At 41.1% G+C, this 21,285-nt stretch overlaps 1 protein-coding gene across 5 annotated transcripts in view; it reads right to left on the reverse strand.

The window, feature by feature from the left end:
• LOC124136721 (dedicator of cytokinesis protein 3-like) overlaps positions 1-21,285 on the reverse strand; it is a 150,638-nt gene that overhangs the window by 74,131 nt on the left and 55,222 nt on the right. For all 5 annotated transcript variants that reach the window (XM_048396860.1, XM_048396862.1, XM_048396859.1 and 2 more), the window contains 17 exons: positions 19,839-19,948; positions 18,373-18,498; positions 18,013-18,137; positions 16,475-16,573; positions 14,337-14,400; positions 13,611-13,717; positions 13,199-13,370; positions 12,345-12,442; positions 11,287-11,385; positions 10,152-10,252; positions 6,350-6,440; positions 5,886-5,938; positions 4,895-5,000; positions 3,467-3,653; positions 2,669-2,787; positions 1,076-1,180; positions 265-363 (listed from right to left, as the gene is read on the reverse strand). In XM_048396860.1, coding sequence (XP_048252817.1) covers positions 265-363; positions 1,076-1,180; positions 2,669-2,787; positions 3,467-3,653; positions 4,895-5,000; positions 5,886-5,938; positions 6,350-6,440; positions 10,152-10,252; positions 11,287-11,385; positions 12,345-12,442; positions 13,199-13,370; positions 13,611-13,717; positions 14,337-14,400; positions 16,475-16,573; positions 18,013-18,137; positions 18,373-18,498; positions 19,839-19,948 — 1,861 coding nt within the window. The remainder of the gene's footprint in view (positions 1-264; positions 364-1,075; positions 1,181-2,668; positions 2,788-3,466; positions 3,654-4,894; positions 5,001-5,885; positions 5,939-6,349; positions 6,441-10,151; positions 10,253-11,286; positions 11,386-12,344; positions 12,443-13,198; positions 13,371-13,610; positions 13,718-14,336; positions 14,401-16,474; positions 16,574-18,012; positions 18,138-18,372; positions 18,499-19,838; positions 19,949-21,285) is intronic.

A 21,285-nucleotide genomic window follows, 5' to 3' on the forward strand; every position in this document is an offset into this window, starting at 1 on the left:
GCTAAGATGATCGTAACTCCAATATTTTAACAATACAATAGTCGTAGCGCTAAGATTGCTCTGTGCAAGTGGGCCCTGGTCTGGTCATGAGAATGTGGGGTATGACTCTTTGAACAGTGCTTTGGGTATTTCCATGTAATGATCAATCAGTCTGACATCAAACAACATTATGACCAAATTAAAGGAAAGATTAAAGAGAAAAGTCTTGAGTTATTGCCTAAAGCAGATTTCCAGAAATCAGGCCCTGTGGACCGGGCGGAGTACCTTGAGTGGCCTCCCCTTGGGGTAGGTGTTCATGAGAGAGGTGTAGTGCAGTTCCTCCATCTTCCTGAGGAGCTCCATGAGGCAGCAGATCATCATGCCCTGCAGACAGAGAGTGAGTGAGTGAGTGAGTTGGGCTTCATGCTGCTTGCCACACCATAGTCATGTTATATCAAGACCATGTCAGCTTGACATGGGAGGAAGGTCAAAAGTGATGCAGGCCTTAGATGCTTACCACTTTTTATGAAACCCACGAGCATGGGTATGATGCTGACAAACCAAATCGCGGCAAACCAGTGCAGACAGAACCTAGTAGACTGTCTATTTCACAGTTTATAATAATTTTACATTAGACTTACATTTAGACACAAAAATAAAGTATCTCATTTCAAAATATATATAAACAAAATGGAAAGTAAAATCCAAATGGAGCCCAGAGGCTTTATAGCTGAGGAAACCTAGACTTGCCAAATCCTTCTAGGCTTGAGTCTGATTTATTTTGCAATTTATTCCCTCGGGCCTAGGAGACGGCTGATAATGGCTACACATCATCAGTTACCCCTGGACACTCAGCCCAACTCTGATCATGGAGAAAATTGAAGAATTACTTCTTTTCACAGGAACTACAATATATTTTGTAAAATCAAAATCTGCCTTTTTTTGTTTGATATACACATATATAATGCAGCTATATGATGTTGTCATATATTTAAGATATTTTGGTGGAGGAATCCTCATTTTGGTAATTTCCAAAATACAATGAATACATATTCATGTTAAGGGGTTGAACCCTGGCTATATTAACACTCCTCACCCCAGCTTCCTCTTGCTGCACCTCGTCCATGATCAACAGGGTCTGCATCAGTAAGTCGAACAAGATCTTCAGGACGTACTGGCTGTCTCCGTCAGGCACCGAGATCTGTACACACAAGAACACATTCACATTCACATTCACCATACTGTTGTACACACAAGAACACATTCACATTCACCATACTGTTGTACACACAAGAACACATTCACATTCACCATACTGTTGTACACACAGGAACACATTCACATTCACCATACTGTTGTACACACAGGAACACATTCACCATACTGTTGTACACACAGGAACACATTCACATTCACCATACTGCTGTACACACAGGAACACATTCACATTCACCATACTGTTGTACACACAGGAACACATTCACATTCACCATACTGCTGTACACACAGGAACACATTCACCATACTGCTGTACACACAGGAACACATTCACATTCACCATACTGTTGTACACACAGGAACACATTCACCATACTGTTGTACACACAGGAACACATTCACATTCACCATACTGTTGTACACACAGGAACACATTCACATTCACCATACTGTTGTACGCACAGGAACCTCCCTTGCTTTTATGCTTCCCATTTTAGCTGTCACTTTCTATTCATCAGTAGATACTACCATCATTATATTACAAGATACCAGGTTGCAGTAAAATGCCACATTTCCATGCTATCAGGGAACATATCGACCTATTCATAGCTAGGTGACAGGTAAACACTATACAAACATCTTAATGACATGCATCAACACAGAAAGAACATCCTCACTATGACAACACAGGAAGAGCACCCCACTATTACGACACAGAAAGAACACCCCACTATTACGACACAGAAAGAACATCCCACTATCACAACACAGGAATAACACCCCACTATCACAACACAGAAAGAACACCCCACTATCACGATAATGAAGAACACCCCACTATCACAACACAGAAAGAACACCCTACTATCACAGCACAGGAAGAACACCCCACTATCACAACACAGGAAGAACACTCCACTATCACAACACAGAAAGAACACCCTACTATCACAACACAGAAAGAACACCCTACTATCACAACACAGGAAGAACACCCCACCATCACAACACAGGAAGAACACTCCACTATCACAACACAGAAAGAACACTCCACTATCACAACACAGGAATAACACCCCACTATCACAACACAGAAAGAACACCCCACTATCACAACACAGGAAGAACACTCCACTATCACAACACGGGAAGAACACCCCACTATCACAACACAGGAAGAACACTCCACTATCACAACACGGGAAGAACACTCCAATATCACAACACAGGAATAACACCCCACTATCACAACACAGGAAGAACACTCCACTATCACAACACGGGAAGAACACTCCACTATCACAACACAGAAAGAACACCCCACTATCACAACACAGGAAGAACACTCCACTATCACAACACGGGAAGAACACTCCAATATCACAACACAGGAATAACACCCCACTATCACAACACAGAAAGAACGCCCAACTATTACGACACAGAAAGAATACCCCACTGTAATACTGACCTCTCTGAACTGGTCCAGGATGTCTCCCAGAGTCTGAGATGCCAGAGGAAGAACTCGCTTGGTGATAAGGCATTTCTTGATGACAGACATACACATGGGCAACACAATATCCCTGGACACTGCAACACAACATGGCAGGTGTGAGTGTAAGGCAGGTGTACAGATACACACTGTCTAAATGCTAGTCAGGATACTTTTAACACAGGCGTAAGTCATTCCTCAACACATTTAATCCTGGTCATGTCCTAAACATCTAAATTCTTTGCATATTTAGAAACCCCAGAAACTGGTTGAATGACAAGTAAACACAAATTGACCAAGTTACATTTTTCTCAAAATAATCAATATTTGAAATTTTAACAAACCTAGGTTCAGACAAAGAGAACTATTAGGCAACCTAATAAACTGAACAAATTGTTCAGTTCAGTAAGTTACATTAGAATGCCTGGCCTACCTTGTTCTGTGACGAGCACGGAGTGGACCATCTCCCGACCTACCTTGTTCTGTGAAGAGCACGGAGTTGACCATCTCCCGACCTACCTTGTTCTGTGAAGAGCTCGGAGTGAACCATCTCCCGACCTACCTTGTTCTGTGAAGAGCTCGGAGTGAACCATCTCCCAACCTACCTTGTTCTGTGAAGAGAGCGGAGTTGACCATCTCCCAACCTACCTTGTTCTGTGAAGAGAGCGGAGTTGACCATCTCCCAACCTACCTTGTTCTGTGAAGAGAGCGGAGTTGACCATCTCCCAACCTACCTTGTTCTGTGAAGAGAGCGGAGTTGACCATCTCCCAACCTACCTTGTTCTGTGAAGAGCACGGAGTTGACCATATCCCGACAGAGCTGCAGCTTGGCCTCCAGCAGCAAGGGCGGCAGCTCCTTGGGCATCTTGCTGCACATCTCCTGGATAAGACCCGCCAGCTCCTTGCGGGTAATGAGCTTCAGCAGCGGCTGGAATGTCTTGTTCAGCTCCCTCAGCAGCTTCGCCTGCAGGGAAAGACAACCCACCCATGATAGGAGTGTGTGAGACACACATCACAGTGAGTCAGTTTGATGTGGGACAAAAACCTGAAGTAAGGCAGGCATCAGACATTCACCACTTTGGTGAAAGCCAGGAAAATTGGTATGGTTCTAACAAAGAAGGTGCCAAACAATTCTCTGAATCCCATCTAATTTTTCCTATTTGCTCACCCTAGAATCCTGAATGCTATTACACACAAATCTTATAGGACACGTCAGGATTTACCCTACAGAGGTAGAATGTTTATCACAGACAGAAAACCTGTAGAATATAGGGTGAGATTTGAAGTAAAACAAGTATTTGTCACAGAGTGACGAAATATCCCCCGCCATATACACCATAGTACCAAATATGAAGACAATCCAGCGATTAGTTCTTGAGATATTGTGGCAACACCGTTTTCCAACTCTAAAAGCAGATTTGTCTGCTGTGACCTTGAAAATGGGATCAAGGTCACCAAAACCGACTGGTGTCTGCGGAGTCTGTATATACACCATAGTTCCAAATATGAAGACAATCCAGTGTTTAGTTCTTGAGATATCGCGGCAACACCGTTTTCCAACTCTAAAAGCAGATTTGTCTGCTGTGACCTTGAAAATGGGATCAAGGTCACCAAAACCGACTGGTGTCTGCGGAGTCTGTATATACAACATAGTTCCAAATATGAAGACAATCCAGTGTTTAGTTCTTGAGATATCGCGGCAACACCGTTTTCCAACTCTAAAAGCAGATTTGTCTGCTGTGACCTTGAAAATGGGATCAAGGTCACCAAAACCGACTGGTGTCTGCGGAGTCTGTATATACACCATAGTTCCAAATATGAAGACAATCCAGTGTTTAGTTCTTGAGATATCGCGGCAACAAACAGGTGGGACGTACGGACGGACGGACGGACGGACGGACGTACGGACGGTCGTGAATACTATATCCCCCGCTTCGCGCTTTCGCGCGGCGGGGGATAATTATTGGAAACATATAATGTTTAAAGGAAGTCATTATGAACACCATTATTTTTTCTAAATGTTGAAGTTATACTTTATTTCCGTCCCACGTACCATACTGCAGAGTCCAGAATACCTCTACGTAGACCCTCCGAATCCTGTGTGCCTTCGGCCCTTCGGGTCTCCCCTCGCTCAAGATTTTACATTTTCAACCCAAACCTCGGAGTTGTGTTTGAACTACAACAGAACTACCTGCATTCACTCACCTGTGCTCGACGCAGGGCTACCTCAGTGGATGACATGATTCTCCCATAGCTGCGAAACACACTGCCCAGGAGCTGCTTGAAGTTGTCGGGCTCGACTCCATATTGTCTGCACAAACAACATGTTGCAATACTCACTGTGAAATATCACTGCATTTGCTTTTTGCTAAGTGCTATATTGTAAGGGTAATGTTATTTTTCAGGGCATTATCGTTTGTAGAAGTCCAAGATCTGCGATTAACTGCAAGACAAGGTCATTGTGCTAATATAGATAGAATATGTAGCTGATCCCTAACGGAATAAAACCACAACAGCAACTAAGTTTAGTGACTGTATTAAGAACCTCACAACGCAGGACACTGATTTAAAAATACCAATGCCATAGAACATAACATAGGATGATGTCACAACACAAGAAACATGACACCAATGACGTTACATAACAATAGAATAGATAGCAGCCTGTCCTTAGGAAAAAGCAGGCTGCTATCAAGTTACAGTGGCCCGCAGATTTCCGATAACATGCAGGCATTTTTATGATAATTATACTACAGTAAACTACGTTTATAATGAACACGCTTATAACGAACTGACGGATATAACGAACTTACTTTTTTGTCCCGACTATATGCTGTAGTTATGCTGTATATATGCTTATAACGAACTACAGTTATAACGAACTAAAACAAGTGGTCCCTTTGAGGTAACATTACTTAAACAGCTGATACTGGTTATTGTTTGGTTTTCTTCAAAATACATGCAGTGTTAGTTCATCTGAACAATTCGTTTTAAATGACTATAAAATATGTTTTTTGTTTCCAGGTAAAAGTGGAACTCAATATATATACGTTTTTTGATCAGCAGAAACAATATGCTTTCATTTAAGGATTTTTTTGATGTGTCAGTGCCAGATAATGTGAAACTATTTCTGCCTTACATTTCCCTATTCATTCCTGTTCACATAAAGTGTAAATAGCAGAGCAGAGTTACCCACCCCTGGAACAGCCTGTAGGACTTCTCTATAAACCTGAAGATCTGTTCTAGCACCTGTTCAAACATAAGCAAAACATCAAAATCTAAGCATGTACTGTTGTATTTAACATGAGTTTACTTACATCGCTTCACTTAGTTCTTAAAAAACTCAAATCAATATGGCAAGTCTTGTTTCTCGTGACTTTTTTTCAAATTTGATTGTGAGCAGGGAGGTTTTCAACTTTATATTTCTTCAGGAGTTTACAAATCTTTTGAAGTAAAATGTTATTCTATTGTATCACATGACCTCTTTTCACCTGCAGAACAATAAGAAAAAGGCGTTTTTTAAGTGCTTAAAAATACAAAACAATAGTGGGGTAGGCAGATCCTGAGAAACAAGAAAATTCTTTTCATATGCCTAAAAGATGTTATTTTGTCTAAAAGCATGTGATTTAGACAAATTTAAATAATGAATGCCACACTGACCTGAAAAACATCTTCTACAGTATATTCCTTGTCAAAGTCAGCACAGCTGACTGCAAGTTCCGTCTTCTCATGAAGGCAACTTAGAAGATCTCTGGAAAAGTAACATACAAAACCGTTGCGCATCTTCTGATTTTGAGATCAGGGCCCCGTTCCCAAAAGCGATCTTAGCGCTAAGATGATCGTAACTCCCATACTTTAAAATAGGCTTACGACAATCATAGCACTAAGATCGCTTTGTGAAACGGGCCCTACCCACAGGAACTAAACCACTATGAGAAGAAACATTAATGGTAATTAAGAGACACAGATACATTCACACATTTCTGAGTAAAATGAAAGGTAAGTCTCAATTCATGTATACTTCATGTGTCCAATACTACTTTATACAGATGAAAACATTCTTAACACGACCCAATATCACAAATACATCCTTGCTGGGTTCGTATATGGAATTTTTTTAAAAAAGACATTGGAGATGATGCACAATAAATTTCTTGTTTCATTCAAATTTTAAAAACAAACTGGACAGGAAGCACAATTTTTTATACCGGTATTTCATTTCATTTGTTTTAAACAGACTGTTCATGAAGGTGTCTCTGTACTTGTACTGTTGACAGATGTGCTTCTCATGAGTGAGTGAGTGAGTATGGTTTTACACCGCTTTTAGCAATATTCCAGCAATATCACGGCGGGGGACACCAGAAATGGGCTTCATTGTACCCATGTGGGGAATCGAACCCAGGTCTTCGGCGTGACGATCGAATGCTTTAACCACAAGGCTACCAGACCGCCCCCATCCAGCAAAGAAACACAATAACACTGGAGTGCTTTTCTTTGTAGGTAGTTTCTTGGACAATACTATGATGTGACGTGGGTCTTTGGTAGTGAGGTGAGGAGGGACGAAAATCAATTTATTTATTATTATGGCATTAAAGGCCCCCACCTCTACACAGTTGTGGCTTTTTTTTTAAATGTGCACTATACACAAGTAAATATGGTATTCGTCATAAAAGTGACAATTGATCTTAATATTTGATTCATACATGAACGTCAAATAGTAACTGTCAAATATGAGGTGGATGTGACCAAAATACAAATGTCCGATTTGGCAAACAAACCCAATTTGGATGCCTGGTTTCAACAGGCCAAGTATTGTGTCGTCTAAAACAAATGTACCCTTGCTTGTCAGAAGCCCAGTTTGTCAGGTCGCTGATGCTAATTGGCATCTGGTGATTACGCAGGCTAATTAAGTTTGTTTATTTGTTTGCTTGTTGTTCAGTGACGCACTCAGCAATATTCCAGTTATATTATGGCAGTCTGTAAATAATCGAGTCTGGACCAGACAATCCAGTGATATGAGCATACGGGTTATTAAAGCTGTGCCAGTGAGTCAGCTGAAAGTTGGAGTATTGTTGACTTACGAGGGTATATTTCATGTAATACACCACACTCCGTCGCAGTGGTGACTCAGCATAACACCACTGCCACTGGCTTATTTGCATATCATGTGACCGGAATTTTCTCTTGTTTGTAAACAAACGCGCTTTTTCAGAAATCAGTATAGAACGGACTAATGCAAGTATTTGGGGGCGCTTTACATATTGTTTTGCATAACTATATAGATATGCTACTACAATTGCGACAGTGAGTTGCATGACAATATATATATTTATGCATCAAAGTGACCATGTCGCTAGCTCTCCGTTGGGCTTGGATGACAGCACGTGGAGCCGTACAACCAATGTAAACATAGGATAACTACGCAAAAACAAGTAGATTTTTACGTATTTGCATACTTTCTCAATGAAAGTTAACCATTCTTTGACATTTGTTTATGAAAATGTGTAGACTTGTCAAACATGAAACGGATGAAAACCATATGCAATATCTTGAATGGACTGTGAAAGATGTGACGAATCGTCACATGGCGCTGGCCTGTGGCAGAGGTACTATGCTAGCTGGCTGCCGGCCGCATGGAACTCTGGGTAAGAGAGTGGTAATACACATGCAATAACCAAGTTTCATTTACTTCATTTTCCTAGACCATCGTCTCAGCAGCAACAGTGCAACAAAGTAGACCCACAAAAATAATTATGGATAATAACTTTTTATTATACTGTAATAGCTACGCCTTGGTATAGATCCTTGTACCGTTGACAAGCAGGGACAAGGATAAACTTTGGGGCTACTTTGTCATTCATCAACTTGTAAGAAATACCGATCAAAAAACAGTGCACCAGTTGAATTATTGGGCAAACTGAGGGCCTTGCCCGTTTGTCATGACAGTTCTCCTCAACCGATGGCTAAACTCAACGACTGCCATACTCACTGACAGCCAAATACTGTAAATCTTGAAATGAATGCATCTCCAAATTAATACGACTGCTGGCCCCTTTCCTAACATGCCACTCAATTTCAATGCGACTCCCCTCTTACCCCATCCCCAGTGGAATGATACATATCCTTACCTTAATCCCATCAAACACAAATAGCAGGGCTTATTAGCATTGAGTAAAGAACTTCTGTAATATCTATAAAAAGTGTTTTCCTAAAAACAACACACAGTTTTATATGTTTATTCTGCTGACTGGAAGTTCAAAGGCAATAAAATAATTGAACCAACAACAGTTTACTGTTTGGAGTGGTGAATGATGCCGAGTCAGTTCTGGGTAGAATTCTTGACCCCAGCAGTGATAACTCAACGGATGTCTATGGTGTAATTCCTATTCTTTAAATGACATTGTTATGTACCTGTTACAACTGCTGCTCAATAAACCGTTTGCGTTTATATTAAAAGTTGGTATTTCCGCTATCCAAAGTGTGCAATGAGGTCATCTTATAGTTGATAGTAATTTTGGAGTCATATAAATGCGAGGTTTCACTAATGCGAACAAAGACCACTCACATTTTTCGCATTAAATTCATGCTCGCGTTAATTTTAAGATTTACTGTACTCACCAATAGCCATATACTCGTTGATAGCCATATAGTCACTGATAGCCATATACTCACTGATAGCCATGTACTCACTGATAGCCATGTTCTCACTGATAGCCATATACTCACTGATAGCCATATACTCATTGATAGCCATATACTCATTGATAGCCATATACTCACTGACAGCCATATACTCACTGATAGCCATATACTCACTGATAGCCACATACTCACTGATAGCCATGTACTCACTGATAGCCACATACTCACTGATAGCCATATACTCACTGATAGCCACATACTCACTGATAGCCATGTACTCACTCCTAGCCATATACTCTCTGATAGCCATATACTCTCTGATAGCCATATACTCTCTGATAGCCATATACTCACTGACAGCCATATACTCACTGACAGCCATATACTCACTGATAGCCATGTACTCACTGATAGCCATGTACTCACTGATAGCCATATACTCACTGACAGTCATACCAACGGATACATGTCATCGTATCCCAACTGCGTGGATCGATGCTCATGATGTCAATCACTGGATTGTCTGGTCCAGATTCGATTATTTACATACTGACGTTATATAGTTGGATTATTGCTGAGTGTGGCGTTAAACAACAAATAAACAAACAAACAAACTAACTGATACTCATACTCACCAAGTCATACGCATCAATAGCCATATCTGCCATTCTGCCCACTGATAAATTGCCATTAGCCATATTCACTGATAGCCATACTTGACAATAGCCATATTCACTAATAGCCATACTTGACAATTCTTTGATAGCTATACTCACTGACAAGCACTCACAATAACGATGGTCACAATAACCATACTCACCGATAAGCAAGGGGGTAGGAGAAGTTCTCCTCCAGATAGGCCTCCAGCACACACACAAACTTCTCAAACTTGCTGTCCTGCAGCAGGTTGAATATATGGACCTGGGAACAAGAGTATAACTGGAGCTGACATCTCCTGACACAGACAACATGGTAGTTCGGATATTAGGGACCGATTCATCCCCTGATCAGGAACATGAGTCAAAGATACAAGTTACATGCGAGAGGTGAAATGGGGTTTTATGTTGTGTTCAAGACCATTGCACTAATACAGCGATGTGTCTGTCTGTCTGTCTGTGTTAGTGTGTGTGTCTGTGCGTGAGCGAGTATGTGTGTGAGCGAGTATGTGTGTGTGGGTGAGTGCGCGTTTGCATGTGCGTGTTTGGTGTATGTGCTTCTTCTAGCCCACTTTGATACCATGACGCAGTTTAAATTTGGAAACCCTACTCAGGTAATGTATACTATCTCCATGCTGACCTATCCTTGTTTTATTTATTCCCTTTATGCCAAGCACCAGGCTGGGTAACAACAACATTTTTTAACATCCTTTGGTATGACACAGTCTGGGGCAGGCAGACACTGTGTCCACGAGAGTGAGTTCGGTTTAACGCCACTTTAACAGTATTCCAGTTATATCCCGGCGTGTCAGCTTAATGTGGGAGGAAAGCCCGAAGTGATGCAGGTCTCAGACGTTTACCACTTCGGTGAAACCCACGAGCACGGGTATGGTGCTGACAAACCTAGAAACATAATTGGGGAGAACCGGGATTTGAACCCACAAACATAGGTTTCTGGTGTGCCCAAGGGACGCAACTCTGCACAGCTAATCGCGGTGCCTTAGACGACTGGGCCACCCGTGCCCCCGTGTCCACGAGACCATGGAGGAGGTCCAAATGACTTTGTCGTAATCCAGACTGAGATAGACCCCAGACTGGGAAGAACAGTCCCTCAGCATAATGTCAGTCTTGAGAGGGCCAGCAAGTCTAATGAAGTCCCTATCTGAATGTCAAATCCAATTACAGATGAAACTCCTTGGCCCAGCTCTGAAAAGCCATCTTGGTGCTACAATGCCTCTATGTTAAAGAATGAAAGTTACAATTGTCTTAGCACACTTTGTGCACTAGGGCCCTACTTACTAAGGCATGAAAGACTTCTGCAGCGTGTTTGAAGCGCTCCCCTTCACTACTGGTGTGTCCATACATGTAGAACAAGGCATCCAGGATATCTTGAAGGTACTGAAAGGACAAGATGGTAGAGGGAGGAATATTTGACAATAAGTATTGAAAAGGGGATATGTATAAAATGTTTATATATTTGTGGTGGTGTTTAGTTTATCGGGAGATACATTATGCTGAATCTGTTGGTTATGGTGGATGTTAAGGACAGCTACACCTCTATCCAAAGGTCTTCACTTCTGACAGATTTGTTTGTTTGTTGTTTAACACCGCACTCAGCAATATTCCAGCTATATGACGGTGGTCTGTAAATAATAGAGTCTGGACAAGACAATCCAGTGAGTGACATCATGAGCATCGATCCACGCAATTGGGATCGATGACATGCATCAAACAAGTCAGCGGGCCTGACCACCAGATCCCGTTAGTCGCCTCTTATGACAAGCATGGGTTGCTGAAAACCTATTCTACCCCGGATCTTCACGGGTCTCACTTCTGACAGAGAAAGGTTTGGTCTTTCTAGAGGTACCCTCTAGATCATGAGTAGATGTCAAGTCTTTGAATGGCATTTAGAAAAGATACACATAAGAGAGAATTTATGAATGTCAACTTCTTTATCATGAGGAATACAACAGGGGATGGAGGAGCAAGCATATACTCCAAAAAGTGTTCCTCATAATAAAGAAGTTGAAATCTTTCAATTCTCTCTCCAGATCATGAGTAGATGTGTTCAGTGGCTAGATTCCAATATATACTCTTTAACAATAAAACAACAACAGTTGTTGTCATTTGTTTTTGTTGTGATCATTATTTACAAACAGCCAAAACAGAGCATGCCTGCAATACAAAATAATAATCTCAACTTACTTTTTGGTCATAGTACATGTGTATGTTTTTTCAGAATGTTCTCTTTGTGTCAAGCCATCTTGTCAGTGAGCATCAAGAGGACACAAATTGGTGTCTTCGACAGCAATATTTCAGCTGTGTCAATACATTAAGAGTTGTACGGAGTTACCTACCCTGACCACCTCCTGGCCTCGGAGGTTGATGAGATTGTGTAGACTCTTCTCAATACACTCTTGTCTACTGCTGGACTGGAACACCCTGACAAGGTCCGCTGAAATGACATGTTGCAAGCAGCTCAGCATGCTACGTATCAAAGGAATCATCAGTCATCAATGTGGGACAACATAGTGGACAAGTTCCTCACTTTGTTAAGATAGCTTAATGGACAAGTTGCTCACTTTGTTAAGATAGCTTAATGGACAAGTTGCTCACTTTGTTAAGATAGCTTACTGGACAAGTTGCTCACAAGTTGCTCACATTGTTAAGATAGCTTAATGGACAAGTTGCTCACAAGTTGCTCACTTTGTTAAGATAGCTTAATGGACAAGTTGCTCACTTTGTTAAGATAGCTTAATGGACAAGTTGCTCACTTTGTTAAGATAGCTTACTGGACAAGTTGCTCTCTTTGTTAAGATAGCTTAATGGACAAGTTGCTCACAAGTTGCTCACTTTGTTAAGATAGCTTAATGGACAAGTTGCTCACAAGTTGCTCACTTTGTTAAGATAGCTTAATGGACAAGTTGCTCACTTTGTTAAGATAGCTTACTGGACAAGTTGCTCACTTTGTTAAGATAGCTTAATGGACAAGTTGCTCACAAGTTGCTCACATTGTTAAGAAAGCTTAATGGACAAGATGCTCACTTTGTTAAGATATGTGTTTTGTGTGAAACTGTAGGTCAGCTACCAACTTTGTTTTGTTCAACTCACTAATTTTTCACTTATTCTTATCTTGTAAATGTTATTCAGGCCACTTAAACCAAGGAAGCTCAGCCCACCGCTGTTGTATGAGCTTGTATGGGGACCTTACCTTGCTGGGTGAACTTGGTTGAACAGAGGAATGTTGACACTGTGAGGTACTCCTTGCTGCTGCGATTGTACGGAAGTTGGTTGGGCAAAGTGGACATGATTTTGGGGTCATTGAAGTCCTCTTGGAACGATGGGAGTTTCATATAGTTCCTAATTTTGCTTGCATTATCACACTGAAAATACATAAATGACAAAAATAAGTCAATTTATCAAACGCCATCCAATATACGACGTCATCAAGTTGTGAGCGCATGTTCGAATCTCCACAAATGACATCATGATAGAACAATATTTTATCGTGAAATAAACCACACGATGTTCTTCATTTTTCTTTGAGAATTATCGCATTGCTATCTTATATATACATGTACACGGAATGTGCCTGCCCAGCCTCTATATATACTGGTACCTACCTTGTATATACACAGGGCGTGTGTGCCATCTGCTTGTGTGGCCGAGTCATAAGGGTTGAGGGACAGGTAGGAGAAACCATATAGCTGCTTCTCAGTCTTGTCCCGGGCTACAAGAAATTATAAAACATTTGCCATAAATAACCCAAAGTGTGTTTACACAGAAACACAGAAAAAGTGAACTGACTGGTCCCCTTTCCACATCCCCACTGGGATGGTCATACAATATGACGGGGCGGTCGGATAGCCAAGTGGTTAAAGCGTTGCTCGTCACGTTGAAGACCCGGGTTCGAATCCCGACATGGGTACAATGTGTGTAGCCCATTTCTGGTGTTCCCCGCCGTGATATTGCTGGAATATTGCTAAAAGCGGCATAAAAAAAACAAAAACCTACATTATGACATTTATAATTAGTAACACTCACTACCTGCCTTCATGGCTACCCATGAGTGTATAAAGGGTTCTCCTAAAAAATGACAATTTTGTGAATTCCAAAACTTAACCTGAACTCCGAAATCCTTATCCACCCCGTGACCTAATATTAGCAGTCTGCGCGTCTTCAACTACAGATGACTCAATAAGATTTAAAATTATCCCATTGGAGACTAGATGCCCTGATTTTAACTATACACAAAAAGTTATACAGGTACTACTTTGTCATCGAATTGATTCGGGGATTTGAAATCTTATTTTAGATGATATAAATAACGGCTTTTAACCAATACTTACTGGAGCAATGGCAAAATTCAAATCGTATGTGAGCACACTGGAATTTGTCTATTGGAATGGACAGCTGAAACACAAAACACACTGTCAGTGCTCATTAATGCTATTCATCATCTTTAACTCAATAACAAGATTCTTCCCTCTAGCTGTTGTTCATTCAGGGAGATATGGAGAACCTCGCCCAGTGGAATATATACATGCATATGGATGTATTTGTTCATCCAAAATCATCCTTTCAACTTTTCAAGTTGTAAACAGTAATAAGCAGCGTCTGGAGTGTAAAGAATACACATACCGGATTTGCCCCAATAAGCGCCCAGGGCTCTTAAAATAAAGACAGAAGGGGTGGGCGCTTATTGGGACAAATTCAGAGTCAAATTGGCGTAAATTCATCAGTAAGCCTATCAATATTCTTCTGTTGCTGGGGGGCTAGAGATAAACTGTTACTTACGTTTTACTGGTGAACTTCTCCTCATTAACCGACTACAAAAGATTCTTGACCGTATGTAAAAAAACAGGTGAGTAAATCTTACTTGGGCATCCAGGAAAAGGGGGGGGGGGGGGGGGGAGGGCTGGGGGCGCTTATTGGGACATGGGCGTTTATTGGGTCGAATATGATATCCAGTTTCATTGGTAGAGTAATTACTAGGGCTGGGATGATACACCAACTGTACGATCCAATATGTATCAGGATACCTTGGACAAGATCCAATATGTATCTCAATACTTGTATGTGCTCTTATCTGAGGTGTGTAAGCCATCTTTTTCATAGACAGGACAGTCAAATACCTGGCACACTGATGATTTACAGTTGGCAGTGTCAAGTATGATGCAATGGATGAAAATATTTTACCTTTTCACTACTAATTTTCACTACTAATTAGTGTTGGGTGTAACAGCCATTAAAGTAAACATTTAAGGTATGAATCAATATCTTTTACTTGGTATGCAACTGTGATCGATACTTGTATCGGGAAATAATGTCATGGTAACCGATGATGTCACAATAGCATTGTAATGCAATATCTCCTGTGGATGCCAGTTTTGGATGACAATATACAAAGAATTACTCTTGAAGAGGTCAATATGGGAAAACAAGGACTCGAGGACCCGACCGCTGAGGTGGTCAGACCAAACCGAGGCTGCAGGTCCAGGTCCGGTCAGACCACAGAAGGGATCAGGTCCAAGGGTCCATGTTTTCGGATATTGACCTCTTCGAGAGTAATCATTCGTTTTGTTATACCCAAATTCACTTGAAAATGTATGACGTCTTTAAACCCTCCTCTATTTCATTAGCTGAAAACCATGAAATGTTCGTACTAGGTGCCATCTTGTTTTCTTGTAGACGAGTCAATATTCATCACATGACAGGTCAATACTGATCATGTGATGAGTCGAGGTCAGTGTCAGTCACATGATTTTGGGGTCTACATTGAAATGTATTGTTTCATCATGTGGTACGAATTGACCAATGGAATTGCAAGATTCTCAATAGAGGTATAACAATGTGCGTTATTGTTTTACGCCACAATATTAAATCCATGTCACAAGGGCCTGTAGGTGACAGCAGCTGGGCAAGGCAAACCAGAAGTGGACTGCATGGAAAACAAACCATGCCTCCATGTCATGATGACACCAAGTCAGCCTCGTCACATTTCAAACCTAATTTCCATCAGCTCTTGTGACAAGCATTTCTGCTGGGGACCAATTCTTACTTGGAATATGCACAGGGTAGGTGTCATTCAGACGATGATAGTTTAATTTTTTTCACAACATAATCAACCTCTTGCATTCATCTATAATTATACTACGAAGGTGTGTTATGTCCATTGCCTCCGCAGGTTGTTATTCTTTATAACAACCCTGCTCTTACAACAAGGTAGGGCGAATCAATTTGGATGAGAGGGGAAGAAGTGTTGGTTAACGATTCTGTATCCTTGTGTAAAGTGTAACACACTCGTGTCCCATGTGGTATAAGTTGGTTAGCGCCCCCCTCTGTAGATGATATGGACTGCCTCAAGTCCGTATCACCCTTGAGGAGGAAACTTATACTTACTATACCCATCGACTGAACCTGGATAACAAGGATCCACAACAGCTGTGGCAACACACCACCTCACAAAGCGTGATATTTTACTTACACGTATAGTATCGTTCCACTTGGGGTTGTTGTTGTGGTAGAAGATGGAGGAGAAGTATTTGGTGACAGCGTCTTCCCCACACCCACCTGTTATGCACTCCTGACAGAGAAAAACATGTTTTTATATATCTGATGAGCAGAAACTATTCCACCCCACCAACAAACAAAGTAGATGATGAATGAGTCCTCCAGGCTTTATGCTGTTTGTAGCATTATGCCAGCCTAACGTATTAACAGTATCAAGTGCCCTGCTCCAGTAGGTGCCCCCTCACATCTAGACTAAGCTGTATGTGATTTTAATTCCTGGCCCCTACTAAGACCGAAAATTTACATGACAATCCATAATTTCCTGTGTATCTTACAGATTTATTTACAGAAAGAGCAGCATAAAAGGGAAATATAATTGCCTACTGACTATACCTTACTTCACCTATGGTTCAGCTATGTTTGTTCATTTCCGCTCAATCACTGACAACCTGTGTGTATGGTTTTTATAAGAGCCTCCCTTTGTCAATTTTCGAAGTACCCACAGCGCTTATTATGATTAATACAGCATCAGGGCTGGGTACACGAAGAATCAATGTACATCTGTGGATAATTAAACCTGGGTTTTCAGCATGATGAGATAATACTTTAACCATCAAGGGCACAGGTGGCCCAGTGGTCTAAGGTGCTGCAATTCGCTGTGCAGAGTTGCGTCCCTTGGGCATGCCAGAAACCTTTGATTGTCGGTTCCAGTACCAGTTCACCCTGATTATGTTTCTAGGTCTGTCAGCACCATTATTGTGCTCGTGGGCTTCACCAAAGTGGTAGAAGTCTGAGACCAGCATCACTTCTGGCTTTCCTCCTACCTGAAGCTGATATGCCGTGATATGACTGGAACTTTCAAAGCGGCATTAAACCTAAGGCACTCATTCACTCACTCATACACTTAAACCATCGGGCTACCTGACATCCCCATCATCACCATGATGATGATGATCATCATCATCATCATCATCATCGACCACCTCTGTGGTCCTCTGTGGTCTAGTGGTAGAGGGTCTGCCCAGAGAGCAGAAGCAGCCACACACACACATGTGCAATAATCTTGAATGCGACTGTAAACCCCATGTCACCACATATTATTATTATCATATACAATTGCACACAATCAGCCGGATTGTAAGGAGTTATTTTGGTGCCTATGTCTCATTCACTATTCATGATGAAGCAGTTGTGACCTCTCATTTCCCATTGTTGCTTGGCTGTCACAAAAGGCATAGGGACCTTACATGCTCTAGGAATCCTTACAAGGGCTTTGTTTGTTTGTTTGTATGTTTGTGGTTTAACGCCACACCTAGCAATATTCCATACATCCTACACGGGAAAAGGACTGGTAAATAGAGCACTCATGGCATAATTTCACTGGCACCTTCTCAATCATTACTTTAAAAATAAATAATAATTCGCTCAAAAGCAGCTGAACCTAACAACACACACACCAATTTTAATTCCCATAAGAATCCATCAACAGCAAAAGAACAAACCAATTCTCACCGGTATCATATCACCATTGCTGTCGAACACTGTGACCGTGACCTCCACATTCTTGGCTGCTTTCTTACTGCCTCGATCAAATTCACTGTTGACGAGGGTCAGGTAAAGGTCATTCCGAACCTCACCTGAAGTAGGAAATAATGATGCAGAAATCAGCTACAGATAGTCACATCCATCCATCCATCCATCCATCCATTCATCCCTCCATCCATTCATCCATCCATCCATCCATCCATCAACACACCCACCAATCCACCCACCCACCCACCCATCCATCCATCCATCCATCCATCCATCCATCCATAACCCACCCACCCATCCATCCATCCATCCATCCATGCCTCAAATACAAAAACTCACCTGGGTTAATGGAGTCTGAGAACCCAATTTTCTGTATCATAGTGATACCCTTGCTGAACATGATGGGTTGTTCTGCCTTGACGCTGGTCAGGTCCCCATGGAGCAACTTCATGGACACAGCAATACCTGGACACAAGAGTTAGTGTATAACTGGTGGGAATGTACCTGTACACAACAGTCAGTGTATAATTGGTGGAAATATAGCAGGACACAACAGTCAGTGTATAATTAGTTGGAATATACTAGGACACAACAGTCAGTGTATATCTGGTGGGAATATACCTGGACACAACAGTCAGTGTATAACTGGTGGGAATATACCTGGACACAACAGTCAGTGTATAACTGGTGGGAATATACCTGGACACAACAGTCAGTGTATAACTGGTGGGAATATACCTGGACACAACAATCAGAGTATAACTGGTGGGAATATACCTGTACACAACAGTCAGTGTATAACTGGTGGGAATATACCTGTACACAACAGCCAGAGTATAACTGGTGGGAATATACCTGTACACAACAGTCAGAGTATAACTGGTGGGAATATACCTGTACACAACAGTCAGTGTATAACTGGTGGGAATATACCTGTACACAACAGTCAGAGTATAACTGGTGGGAATATACCTGTACACAACAGTCAGTGTATAAGTAGTGGGAATATACCTGTACACAACAGTCAGAGTATAACTGGTGGGAATATACCTGTACACAACAGTCAGTGTATAAGTAGTGGGAATATACCTGTACACAACAGTCAGTGTATAACTGGTGGGAATATACCTGTACACAACAGTCAGTGTATAAGTAGTGGGAATGTACCTGTACACAAGTCAGTGAACAATTGGTGGAAAATATAGGGACATACACTCCTATAGTGTGTGGTGTGGTAATATAAGGACATGTGGCCTGACTGAAGTTAAAAACATTAATGACTTCCAGTATTTCCAGTCATTCAGTACTTATCGACGGTACTAACTTGGTGAAAAACACCAGTCACAAACTTGTGGGAGTTTGAAAATAGTCAATGTGAATTATGTATTGGTAAGTTAAGTACAGATATTAATAATGTCACAAAGTTCATGTAAGGTTACACATGGTTACAGTATACATGGTATTGTGATGTAACAGGTAAAGAATTCAGTAATTGCTGAATGAAATGGAGACCTTCAGAATATGGAGTTTAATTTAAATTTAACTGCTTGTCACCAAATTCTGCATCTTTCTTAACTCAGTGTATTACTCTTCATCTATATTTCTCAGCTGCTACAATACAAAACAATTGAACATAACTTTCTACCATCCACAATGATACAAGAAGCTTCATGGTTTCATGCATGTCATCATAATAAGAGAGGAAACAGGCCTTCAACGTTTTACGCGTTGATGAAACCCCACAAGAATGGGTATGGTGCAGACAAATGATCATCATGAGGTTGAAAAAGATCCCAATGTGGTACCTATTGTTTGCTTGTCTTTCTCAATGGTGAAGCCTTTCCCAATCATCATACTCTGTTTCTTTATCAATGTCTCATGTAGGTGGGGGAAGGAAGACTCACTCTCCACACAGCTGTAATAAACAAACATCACTGTTTTACTTTGCACACAGCTGTAATAAACAAACATCGCTGTTTTACTTTGCACACAGCTGTAATAAACAAACATCACTGTTTTACTTTGCACACAGCTGTAATAAACAAACATCACTGTTTTACTTTGCACACAGCTGTAATAAACAAACATCACTGTTTTACTATACACACAACTGTAATAAACAAACATCACTGTTTTACTTTGCACACAGCTGTAATAAACAAACTTCACTGTTTTACTATACACACAGCTGTAATAAACAAACATCAGTTTTACTTTGCACACAGCTGTAATAAACAAACATCACTGTCTGACTCTCCACACAGCTGTAATAAACAAACATCACTGTCTGACTCTTCACACAGCTATAATAAACAAACATCACTGTCTGACTCTCCACACAGCTGTAATAAACAAATATCACTGTCTGACTCTCCACACGGCTGTTATAAACAAACATCACTGTCTGACTCTCCACACAGCTGTAATAAACAAACATCACTGTCTGACTCTCCACACAGCTATAATAAACAAACATCACTGTCTGACTCTCCACACAGCTGTAATAAACAAACATCACTGTCTGACTCTCCACACAGCTGTTATAAACAAACATCACTGTCTGACTCTCCACACAGCTGTAATAAACAAATATCACTGTCTGACTCTCCACACAGCTGTTATAAACAAACATCACTGTCTGACTCTCCACACAGCTGTAATAAACAAACATCACTGTCTGACTCTCCACACAGCTATAATAAACAAACATCACTGTCTGACTCTCCACACAGCTGTAATAAACAAACATCACTGTCTGACTCTCCACACAGCTGTTATAAACAAACATCACTGTCTGACTCTTCACACAGCTATAATAAACAAACATCACTGTCTGACTCTCCACACAGCTATAATAAACAAACATCACTGTCTGACTCTCCATACCATGATACAGCTGTAATAAACAAACATCACTGTCTGACTCTCCACACAGCTGTTATAAACAAACATCACTGTCTGACTCTCCACACAGCTGTAATAAACAAATATCACTGTCTGACTCTCCACACAGCTGTTATAAACAAACATCACTGTCTGACTCTCCACACAGCTGTAATAAACAAACATCACTGTCTGACTCTCCACACAGCTATAATAAACAAACATCACTGTCTGACTCTCCACACAGCTGTAATAAACAAACATCACTGTCTGACTCTCCACACAGCTGTTATAAACAAACATCACTGTCTGACTCTTCACACAGCTATAATAAACAAACATCACTGTCTGACTCTCCACACAGCTATA

This window comes from Haliotis rufescens, unplaced genomic scaffold, assembly GCF_023055435.1.
Source record: "Haliotis rufescens isolate VD_foot unplaced genomic scaffold, xgHalRufe1.0.p SCAF_16, whole genome shotgun sequence".
NCBI lineage: Eukaryota > Metazoa > Mollusca > Gastropoda > Lepetellida > Haliotidae > Haliotis > Haliotis rufescens.